General features: G+C 39.8%; 1 protein-coding gene across 1 annotated transcript in view; it reads left to right on the top strand.

Moving 5' to 3' along the window:
* DCHS2 (dachsous cadherin-related 2) overlaps positions 1-12327 on the top strand; it is a 124349-nt gene that overhangs the window by 58431 nt on the left and 53591 nt on the right. The window contains exons 10-12 of the mRNA XM_019521054.1: positions 855-1094; positions 10584-10718; positions 10963-11172. Coding sequence (XP_019376599.1) covers positions 855-1094; positions 10584-10718; positions 10963-11172 — 585 coding nt within the window. The remainder of the gene's footprint in view (positions 1-854; positions 1095-10583; positions 10719-10962; positions 11173-12327) is intronic.

The raw sequence follows: 12327 nt of genomic DNA, 5'->3' as shown, positions 1-12327 counted from the left end.
CACGGCCTCTCCACCAATCAGTGGCGAGGGCTAAAGCCACTGTGAAATGCCTGTGAAACTGGATCTTTGTGCTGTGACCAAGCCGCAAAAATTCCTTTTGGCCATAAATTTCTTTGGCCATAAAATTAAATAGGACCCTATACGCACATGTGTGTGTGTAAATATGTAAATTAAGCACTACCTATATAAAAAAGTGAGATGGGAAGGAGCTATGCATATTGCGTATGTTCTGGCATTGACATTTCACCTTGCAAGAGCTTATATGATATTCCATTCACCAAACATCAAGAAGACTCTTTGGCTAAGTAAATAGAAATCCTTGTGAATCTGATCCTTTATGTTCCAGGACATCAGATTTATAAAGGTAAAGGGTCACGTAGCCAGTTGCCTTTAGGGCTGCCTGGCTTCCTAACTGCTAGAGCAGCTAGTATCCAGCTGCTGGAATCACAGACCCACCTATGCCAGAAGTCTGGAAGTTGTGTGGTTCCAGGTTCTTGGACAGTCCATACAGTGGAACCACCTAGAGCCATGGTCCCTGGAAACCTTCAGGCCCAAGGTCTAAGTCAGTCCTTCAGGTGAGCTGCTACATAGCTGAGCAGGAGATCTGGCAGGAAGTGATATTTCTGGCAGAAATCTTGCTGGCAAGCAGTTTTTTTTTACCATTGCCTCTAGGGTCCTTCAGAAGATTTGTCAAAATCAACACTTCTGCGGAACATTTACCTGCAACAAGTCAGCATTTTTAAATAAGATATGTTCTGTATATAAATAGTAAGCAATTATTGTGATAATGTAATTTACTATAATGGGGGGACTGTATTGACATGATATATTTGACTTCTCCTTTTTTACAACAGGAGTACTAATCATAGCTACTCCTTTGGATCATGAGATTCAAGATTACTATAATTTGACGATCATGGCTCTTGATGATGGCACACCAGTACTCTCTGCGACACAGATTGTGACTATAATGATTCTTGATGTGAATGATGAGAGACCACAGTTCCAAAGGCAACTGTATGAAGCTACAGTCTGTGAAAACAAAGATCCAGGGGAATTTGTCATTAAGGTGGAAGCTGTAGACAGAGATTCAGGTAATTTACTTTACATTACTTTAAACAAATTCAGAGAACTGCTAGGCAGGATCCCATAGGAAATATAAGTGGATGAGGAAAAGATGTGTAGGATTGCTGATTTACTGTAAAGAGTCCATATGAAGGGCACAAGAGCAGGTTATCCATATGCAAACAATGGATAGGACATGCAGTCAGATACCAAATTAGCTAAACAGTAAAATGTTTAAAAAGTTGAAACTTAAAAAGGAGTTTTAGAAAAAGAAGCTTGGCCATATTACTAAGGATGAGTGTATAAGACTATGGCCCCTGACAGACATTACACTTATTGTGTGATTAATGAGTTAATCATGCAGTAAATTGTGACATGCCACATATTCAGGCAGTTCATCATGTAAGAAAAAAGGTGAACCAGCTACCAAAATGGTGAACTAGTCTCAAAGATGTCACATGTTAAATGTGGCTCATTATTTGTGGCTCATTTGTATTGTGCTTACATTTGAACATGTAGCATAGCATAGACACATAGGGAGAAAATCAAGAAGGCCAAGATACAAAAAGCTACCAAGAGACATAAGATAACAAAAGAACATCCTATAACTATGTTACAAGTAAGAGGACGACTGAGGAAAATGTAGGTTCATTAAATGCAAGGGACAATCAACAAAGGAAGGTACACTTAGTGGGGGTTTTTATCTTTTTTACTCCTGTCTTGTCTGCCCAAATAATGCCAGCTATCAGATGATAAACACAGTTAGCAATAAGAGTAGGGGAAGAATGATCAGTTTAGTAGGAAAAGAACAGATTAGAGAATCCTTAGAGAAGCTGGATGTTTTAGTCACCAGGGACAGATGAGATTCATCCTGGAAAATTCAAGGAATTTACTGAGTTAATTGCACAGCCATTGCCTGTTCTCTTTGAGAACTCATGGGCTAAGTCAAAAAGTCAGAGGCTGAATCAATTCAAACTAGGCAGCTTCCTCTAAACTGCCTTTAAGCGCTACCTATATAAAAGAGTGGGATGGGAAGGAGCTATGCATATTGCATGTGTTCTGACATTGACATTTCAGCTAGCAAAAGCTTGTATTGATTCCCCAAACTCCTGATGTCCCCCCGCAAGGGGTTGAAGAGCCTGCTCTCCGGGTGCTGGCCCACCTTGGGGGAACCTCCCCCTCTGGAGGTTTCCCCCGGCCTCGGTTCCCCAGCCCAGGCAGCCCTGGGGAGCTGAGGGGAATTCCTCCCCTTCTCCTTCCCAGCAGCTGATTGCTTCAGCCACTGCCGCAGAAGCAAAGGAGAAGAAGTCCTCCCCACCAGGTGTCTGCCCTTGCAGCCCAGCATGGGGGCACCGGAGCCCCCACCTTGTGGGGCTTCTCACCACCCCAGCCCAGGGTCCTGCAGCCCCAGGAGCTGAGGGGAACTCTTCCCAACCCCACCCATTTGCCTTAATTGCCTGCTGCAGTCTCAGGGGTAGCCCAGTGATTGGAGGGAAATTCCTTTGCTCCCCTGCATTTGTTTTGCCTCAGACTCACAGCAACTAAGGCAAAATTGGCCGTGGAGGAGCAGGAGAACTTCCCTTTGCTCCCTCAAGCTGCCTGAGACTCGCAGGGGCTGAAATAAGGTTCTAAGGCAAGATAAGGGAGGGGAAGATTTCCCTCAGCTCCCTGGGGCTGCCTGGGGCTTGGGGACCCTGGACTGGGATGGCGGGAAGCCCCCCAAGGCAGCAGCTCCCTGCTGTCCCCATGCTGGGCTGCATGGGCAGGCACCCAGCCAGAAGGACTTCGTCTCCCTCCCTCATGTGGCAGTTGCTGAAGCAATCAGCAGCTGGGAAGGAGGAAAGGGAGAGGGCTGTCAGGGTCTGAAATGCCGACACCAAAGGGGCTTTCCTTTCCCCCACATGCTGTGTAGACCCTGGCTAGGAAGGGCTGGGGGTCTGTTCCCTTGCCTCCCTGTCCCTATGGGCTGACAGACACAGGCAGGAAGCAGGTTGAGCAGAGAGGTGAGGCAGTCCCTGTTCCACTGGAGCAGGCAGCGTAGTCCAGGGCTGCAAAGCATCCTGGGATGCTGGAGGACTGTGAGTTAACTTGAGCCAGGAAGGGATCTGGGACAGAAGTTCCATAAGCTGGTTTGACCTAAATCAGTTAAGTCTGATACTACATCCAACCATGTTTATCTTAAACCAGTTTTGGTAATTTTGAAAGCAGTTTTTGTGCACTGAACTTATGTTCTGTTTACAGGTTTAAATCAGTTTCTGATCACTTAAACCAGTTTATGTGTAACTTCTGTCCCTAGCCGTGAAGATCAGATGAAGTCCTGGATGACTAGAAAAAGGCAAATGTAGTGTTCATTTTTAAAAAACAGAGAACAGCCAGGAAATTACAGAGCAGATAGTCTAAATTTGATACCCAGACAGATTATGGAGCACTTAATAAAAGAATCTTTTCTTTCTTTTTTTTTTAAGCACTTACAGTAGTGGTGCTCGACCTCCAGCCTGCAGAGCTGGATCATCCAGCCTGTGGGGCTCCCCATGGGTCCAGGTATTTGGCAGTGGAAGAGCAATAGCAGTATTAATTGCTCATAGAGCTGTTAACTGCTGCGTTAACTGCTCCCAAAGCAAGTCGTGGTTAACCAACCTGATATCCTTCTCCAACAAGGTTATGGGCTTTTTAAATTGAAGAAAGCGCAGTGGATGTGATATGTATCAACTGTTTCCTATGACATTGTCATTATTTAGCCAAGGAAATGCAGAACTACTGCAAGGTTGGTAGAGAGAGAGAGCAACAAAAATGGTTAGTGATCTAGCAAACATAATTTATGAGGAAAGGCTGGAAAAACTGGAATTATTTAAGGAGAAGACATGGCTGAAGTGTGATTTCATAATAGTCTTCAAACAAATGAAGGGTGGTTATAAAGAAGGTGGTAATAAACTATTTTTGTCATATGAGACAAGACAAGAAGTAATGGTTTCTAAATTGCAGCAAGGTAAATTTTGTTTGGATATTAGGAAAAAAAATTCTCACTATGAGGGTGGTTAGATTGTGGAATCTCTATCCTTGGAAGTTTTTAAGAAAGTTTTTAAACAAACCTTGGAATGAGATTCTTTAGGCACAGTTGACACTCCCTTAAGCAGTGGTTTGAACTGGGGTCCTGAGGTCCCTTCTGGCCCTATTTTTCTATGATTCTATGATTACTTTCATATTGGATGTAATTTAATGACAGACTTTGGTTCATGCTTGCCACCTAATTTTGTTCCCAGATTATAGATGGTTCTGAGTTCTGAAATCTACCTCTGGGTTCATATTTTTACTCCTGCAAAGTTTGCAGGCATTTTTTTCTTCAGGATTGGGCTGGATCAATTTTTAATACACATAGGATTTGTCTACACAAGACTCTATGATGCCATAGCAATGTGTTATAGCATCTGCTGACAAAAAACGTAATGCCACTGATACATCGCTGTAGCAAGGCGCTCCCTTGTTCTAGCACGTTGCTATGGTGATGTAGCAGTCAAAAATAACCATGCATGGCCAGCATGGTGCAGTATGGGCTGTTACTGCACTGTCTTTTAGTACTTCCAAAAGGAAGTACTAAATGATGGTTCAGTAAGAAAGACACCATACAGCCACATGTAGACGCACACATAGAATAAAAATTCATGCTCAGAAAACTTTGTGGAAATGGGTAGTACAGTATACTATTGCATTAAAATGAATTTTGTTAAACTAGCTAAAGCAGCACATTTCTAAACCTATGAAATTCAACTTCCAGAAAAGCTTCAGCCTCCTGCAACACAAGCTCAAACAAACCAAAGTAACTGAAAAAAATAGTAAAATAAAAAATAATATTCCTTAGAATTTGCTGCAGTCAGAGTCCAGCTTGAATATTCTGTACTAAACATCAATTCTGTAAAGAGTAGATTATTCCTCATTTTCTGAGTTCCAAATGTAAATAATTCAACAGAAAAAAGGAAAGTAGAAGACAAGCACATCAGCCTAAAAGTATGTTGCCAATAAAAATGTAAAGAAAAAAGCCCTTGTGTTGTTTATAACCCTTTAAATGAAACATGATAATAATAATTAAAATGTAATTTATCTTTAAACATTGAAACTGCTTACTTTTTTACGTAAACTCCTATCTTGCGTTCTGATCCACAGACATGGGAACTTGCTGAGACCCTGTTAAGTGTATGGGACTCACCAGGCTCAGCAGTCTTCCTGAGCAGAGAATTGGGTTCTTAGTTTTGACTGGTTGGTTTCATTTGCTGGTGCTTGTGTTGCAGAAACTAAAGGGACATGTTGAAATTTTAGAAAAGTCATTTCTGAATATCACATTTGTATAACCTTTATTTAAATAAAAGGCAGAAAAAATAAACCTTGTGCCACAGGTTATCTAACAATGTCCTTAAAAGATGCTTCCCAAGTCGTATATTTTCCCCACCAAGGCCCTTTGCCCAAGCACTTCATAAAACAAATGTTTACATTAAGGGACATCCAGCAAAATCCTGATTTTTCACTGACATCAATAGCAAAACCTCAGTTGGCATTAGGAAGAGTAAAATGAGACCCAAGTTCTGGGAAACCATCATGTAAAAGAAATATTCATAGTACTGTTTAGGAACCTGACATAGGCAGGTAATGATTTTTTCCTTGAAACATCAGTTGTTAACAATATATATCTGCTTTATAGTGAATATGTATGCAAATTTAATTCCTCCTTACAAGTATATCTTTGATATCTTAAAAGACAGATGATTTTTTGTAACAGAACCGGCAAGCATACATTAATATTTTCTGGCCATAGAGGGGCACTGTCAACCAAGATTTTTTACGGACTAAAACTGAAACGGGGTATTAAGCTGAAAGTAACTGCAGATTGCCGACAAGAATAAAAAATTTTGACATGGAGGCATCACATATATTTTAAGGATAATAACGTTGTTTTTCAGAGTTAGATAAGTGGATGAGAAAGAAGAGTTATTCATATGCTCTGTGTGTATGGTAGAAACAGTCAAAATGGGAGAATTTTTTTCTAAGCAACAACAAGAAAAGTAACAATTTCATAGTCACTAACTTGTTTTGAATATGTAAGATAGATTATTATACACAGTCTATGCATTAAAGAGGATCCCATCTTTGATTTCCCATATGCAATATGTACATGTGGTAATGAGTATAATTATACAAAATCTATGTCTGTTTCCAGTTACCTTCTATTAGGTTAGAAACAAATAAGTCAAAATCTGAAACAGAATTGAAGTCCTTTCTGCAACTGACACAAAATTCAGATCAACTTTATGAATGATTTCCTTCACACCATATGGTCTCCTCCTCCACATATTTTTTGTAGCATTGTGTAATTTTGTGCTATCAGAAAAAAATCATTAGAGCTGGTGAACAAAACAATCTTCAGCAGCCAACAAGATTTACAGTTCTGGTATGGTGCTCATAATTATTATAGAAGGTAAGTATGAGATGGGCAGACCAAAGGAGATGCCATACAGGAGGGACCCTTCATCCCATGTCTGCCACATTTGTGCATTGTTTGGACAGAAGTTCTGCAAAGGAGGTTAGGGAAAGCAAGACGTGAGTAAGTAACCAAGTCCATAAACAGTATGAATCCATGGCATAAAGGCAGCAAAACAACTAAGCAGCATCTGTGTCTGCTCCTGTACTTCATACTACAAAGTATTATTTCATTTTTATTAATTAGCAAGAATGTGATTGGCAAACATTAGATACAATATAAAATAGTGTAGTACCTGATATGAAAAGTTAGGCAATTGAAAGGAGACACAGAAGAACAATGAGAATTTGCTTGAATCTTCCTCCTCTTGCACGCTGTACTTATTTACTATTATTTCTTGTGCCCAGGGCAGAATAAATGAAATGTTTAGGTCAGCTGGAATGAACAGGCTGTGGCAACTTGGCAAAATGAATAGGAAGGACCTTCCAAGCATAAGGGGTGGCACTGACTAGGAGTCAGCATGCAGCTGGCAGTACAAACAGAATTTCAGCAGCATATTGCGGCTAAACGTTCCTTAGTGACATTTTTAAATTATTATTTTAACATGTTTTCCAGTAACCATAATTCTATTGGGAGTTTTTCTCATTTTCAGAATATTTGATCCAATGTTCTGCATCTATTATAGTACTATTTAAAATAAAAACTAAAAGGCCCTTCATAATGCAATAAGATGAGGAACCCAAAATACTTAAATAAACATATAACCTGAAATAGATGTTTGCTCTTCATATATGATTGAGACAATGCCACAATATTTTTCTCTTTATAACTCATTTGCTTTATGAATTACATTATTTTGGGTGGAGATACATTTCACAACTGAAAGAAAATTCTTTGTCTGTTTTACATACACCACCTTCACCTCTGCATCTATCTTTTTTTCATGTATTCTTTGAATGGTTGTACAGAGGGTCTTTTTTACTGAAAAAAATACAGCCTGCAGTCTCCTTAGTTCTCTACTTACAGGTAGCAAAACATGCCATTGTGTTTGACTCAGGCCTCATGTATGGCTATTACTCTGAGGGGGCAGTTATGGAAAACCCTGCTAAATCCTTAGCATCTATGACCCTTTCATTCTTTTTGACTTTCATTGGACATCCTGTTTCACCAGCTCTCACCAATAGACCACTTTTACTCATTAAAAGCAGTACTCACAGCATTACTATTGGCACCCCAGATTACTCTCTGTTCTTTCTTATATTGCTTGAGAATCTCAGCTTCCTTACACATGCCACCTACCTCTGGAGAACTTGAAGTGTGCAGTTACTTCCTTTTGGATCATTTCACCCCTGAAATAAGTTGTATGTAAACCACCTATACATCTAAGCCATCAGACAAAAGCAGAACATCTGAACTAAGCAAGCAGAATGGCTGAACACTTGGCCTGAGAAACCTCCGTTATGCAAAATCTCTTGGGCTTCAAACCACGTTGAAGTGCATCTGGCAAGATCTGTGTTTAAGCTAATGCTGAGCATTTTCTGCAGTTCCATATTGAAGTATCATGAAAAAATATCAGAGGATTAATAGGGACCTCTGCCTTGGAGAATCTCTGTAATGTAAGCCAGACACTGTTCAGCTTCTGAAGTGCAGTAGTTTCACCTACATAAAATAATTATTAAATATTTGGTGGACTACCAGCTCCTGAGAGGAGTTCACTGAAAGAGTTCTTATTTCCAGAGAGGGTGCAGTATTTATTACATGAAGAAAATAGTCCTTTTTCCTTCATTTCACATTGGCTGTACAATGCAGGAAGATGCAATTATATTTTGTTACTTAGGAATGTTATTATTGATCAGGTGAAGGTATTTCTCGGTTCTTTTGAGCATCCAAACTCTACAGTAGAAGGAAAAATGTTGATAAAATCTCTGATCACACATGACTGTTTCAGAAACTTTTGAACAATTGAAAAAGCGGTGGCCTGCTTTGAATAACTGTTGCCTTAGGGGCCCTCGGAAAGGCTGCCTTAGGTCTGGGGAGCTTGATACTTTAAGGGTCTGAAGCCTAAGGCCAGCCTGAATGATGGGACTGTCCCAAAGCTGTGAGAAGACTTCTAAACTCTGTGCCCCTACTCTGCAGTGGGGAGCATGCAAGTCCTATAAGCTTCACTTAGATCCAGCACTTTCAAGCTGTCAGCTTTGGGGCAGGACCGGGAAACATTAGCATGGCTGGGGGCTGTGCGCCATGGAAGCACTAAGGTCCCTGGAACAATGTCAATTTACTTGGCAGGTACTCTAGAGCTGCAGATCCTGAAAGCAATAGGAGCCTCACCATGAATCAAGGTAGGTTCCCATAGGGTTCCTTCCTTTGAGGCAGAAAAGTTCATTGGACCTGAAGTATTTCAGACCAAATATTCCAGGCTCAGTGAATTGGCACGTTTCAATAAAACTGTATTTTAATGAAAATATTCTGGCCAGCTCATTCATTGATGTACATACAGAAGTGAATTAAATGTATGTCACCTACTATACCAGGTGTGTGGTATCAGAATATACTGAGTATTCATCATCATTCCCCTCTTCTCAATAGAGGGTCAGATGTGCTTGTGTCATCTTCTAATAGACTTGAACTGGATGCCTGAAAGAAAGATGCCCGCAGGCAGGCTACTGACTAAAATTAATCAAAAAATCCTGTTTCAAAAGACAAAAACGTGTTTTTTTTCCTTTTATTTCAAAGGTTAGATATTTTATTTTTAATTTTGTATTAATGTGCCTCGTTGACTATTATGGCACCTGTATGTTTGTGCAATACTGGCTATGCATAATAATGACCCTTATGAACAGCGCAAGTTTTAAAGGTCCGATAGTTGCAGAACACCATAGGCTTTTTCCAAAGCAGGTATCTTTTCCTTTCTCCCTTTTAGATGTAGTTAATGAGGTCTGTATCAGCTAATGTAGCCATTTTTGAGCAACTAGAGGTACAGGGATATTTTCAAAATTTAGGTAATATAAATTTTGCTGGGGAATGGATTTGAGTGAGTTGTTCATCTTCAGTTTTGCAGGAGATTCTTCATGTTTCTTTTTGCCATTGTTAGTTTCTTTTAGCTATAGCTTATTCTTCTCGTCTCCCATCACTTTAACTGTATGTATGAATGTGTTACCCCTTCCTATTAATTTACAAGTGAATGTATTTATAGGAGTTAGTTCCATAATAAAATGACTTAATTATGGTATCTTATCAGGGTTGTTTAAAAGTGAAGCAAGGCAGTGTCTAACATTTACATTTATAAGGCTTTTTCTCACACTGACATTACATAGATCATGAGCTCTAGAGGAGTTCATCCAGATTTTCAGTGGTGTAAATGAAATCAGGCCTATACGGTTCAAGACTGAAGGGCTGAGTTTCAACATTTCCTAACAGCTCTGTCCTTTTCCAGGTGTACTGACTATTCCTACACTACTAAAAGACTGATTGTTTAAAAAATACAAAGATAAATGATTGAATTGAACATGTGAAAGGCTGAAACTAAACCAGCACAATAGTACAAGATGAATGGCTGCTGCCTTTTGTATGTAATGTAGGATTAGACTCATTAAAGTTAATAGTGTGAATGACCTTACTCTAACCAACGATGGAAATGACGTTATACTTTTCTCAGGAGAGCACTGAAACTAAAATATGGGAGAAATTATTTTGAATTGGTAATGGATAGGAATGTGGAATCAAATTTCTCACTTTATGCAAGAGGCAAGGCGTTTTGAAAGGAGAAAAAAATAGCTGCTGCATTTGCTAGCTTACTTATTCTCCAGAGATGACCTGGTATAATAATGATCACATACTGTACAGCAGGAGTATCAAACTCATCTGGCCCTATGGGCCTGATGGTGGGCACGGAGATGGTCCATAGGCTGGATCAGACTCACAAAACAGATCATCTGTAAACCCTGGTCCAGATAAAAGATGACTGAAAAAAGTATAATAGTGTCAAATTAGTGTTTATCAATAAACCCTAAAACTTTTTGTATTTTATTGGGATTTCCTTTATGTTTTGAAGGAATAAATTCCCTGCTGCAATATGAAATATTACCAGGAACAGGATATGAAAATTTCAGGATAAACTCAGATACTGGAGAGGTGATGACAACTGCATCACTTGACAGGGAGGCACAAGAGATTTTCAGTATTAAAGGTAACAGTCTGAGAAGTTTATACAGTACTGTAAAATGGGTGGAGGTGCTATGGAGAGTGGGTTCACTTAGAGTGTTATCTTTTATCACTGTTGTTTGACTTAAAAGTAGTATGATGTTCAGGAAGAAAAGCAGCTGTGTATTTTCGTCATAACACATGTACTTTGATTTTCTGATACTGTTGAAGATTCATCATTACACTAATATCACCAATATTAAAATTGGTTTCTATACATTACATCTCAGTGTTGGTTCGAGACAGTGGAACGCCTTCTTTATCCAGCACAGCAACTGTTGTCTGCAGGGTATTAGATGAAAATGACTATACTCCGGAGTTTCTTCTTCCTGTCTTTGAAATTCAGATTCCAGAAAACCAAGAACCTACCATAGTTCACACAGCATTGGCTGTAGACATGGATACTGGCAATAATGGAACTTTGAGATACCAAATAACTGGTAAGTTATGATCTTTAATTAGCATGTGTACAAATGCCAAGTAACTTATACAAATATTTAAGCAGCAGTTCCAGGTTTTAAAATAGTTCTTATATCAGCTAATCCAGCTGCCAGGTCTCATGTGGTCTATCATAAAATCCAAAGACTCTCTTTATTTTGGAAAAGCCCTTCTTCCATATCCTCCATTGATGAGGACTTTCAAATCACCACCTCAGTCTACTCCTTAGATTTAGAAGACCATAAAAGAGAAGTTTCAACTTATAAAGAGGAATTCAGACCTAAATATAGCTTGCAGGTTAAGAGAAGCATGGTAAGCATCTGTAAGTATATGTATGGTGTAATCACCAGAGGAGGAAAAATTAAAAGCATTCAGAAAGTTCTTTTGGATGAGGACACTGTCTGAAGGAGAAGTGCTGAAAACTCATTTGTTTGGGAGATTTAAAAGGAGATGCAGAGCATAGAAAAGTATACTGTAGGGGCCAGTTCCGCACTGGTAGGGCATGGCCTAGAGCAGCATACCTTTGTAATGCCTTCCTTCAGGAAAATGAACCTAATTTTGCCTTTTTTCAGTCTTACCTTGTAGAGTTAAAGGCCTCTCCTTAATTTTGTGCATACTGGGCATTTATACACATGCTCCAGGAGGTGGGGGGAGGAAGGGTGCTTTAATTAGAGTGGCTGTAATTAAAGTGCCCGGAGCATCACGTGTATCAGTGTTCCCATACTGAAAAATGGAGGTAGGGGTGTTTAAAACTCATCAAATGAGTTTTAGTTAAAGCACCCCTGCCATTTTTCAGTATGGAGATGCTGGTACACATGACACTGTAGTCTTCTGAAGCATAGTAATTACCACGCTCTGGCAGACTCAATTAATTGAGTTTGCTCTAATGGACTGTAATTACAGTGCATGGGAGCAGTCTCAATGTATGTGTATAGGGACAGATTCATAGATTCATAGATTCATAGATTAAGGGTCGGAAGGGACCTAGTAGATCTTCTAGCCTGACCCCCCGCCAGGGCGGGAGAACAACAAAAAACCCCAAAAAGAGAAACGGGACTCAAATGAGTCCAGCCAGGTAGGCATCCAGCCTCTTCTTAAAGACCCCCAGGGTAGGGGCCAGCACCACTTCCCTTGGAAGTTGGTTCCAGCTCCTAGCC

This window comes from Gavialis gangeticus, unplaced genomic scaffold (assembly GCF_001723915.1).
Source record: "Gavialis gangeticus isolate Ggan-Ray unplaced genomic scaffold, GavGan_comp1, whole genome shotgun sequence".
Taxonomy (NCBI): Eukaryota; Metazoa; Chordata; order Crocodylia; family Gavialidae; genus Gavialis; species Gavialis gangeticus.
The sequence above is the reverse complement of the archived record's forward strand: the minus strand, read 5'-3'. Positions and strand labels throughout refer to the sequence as shown.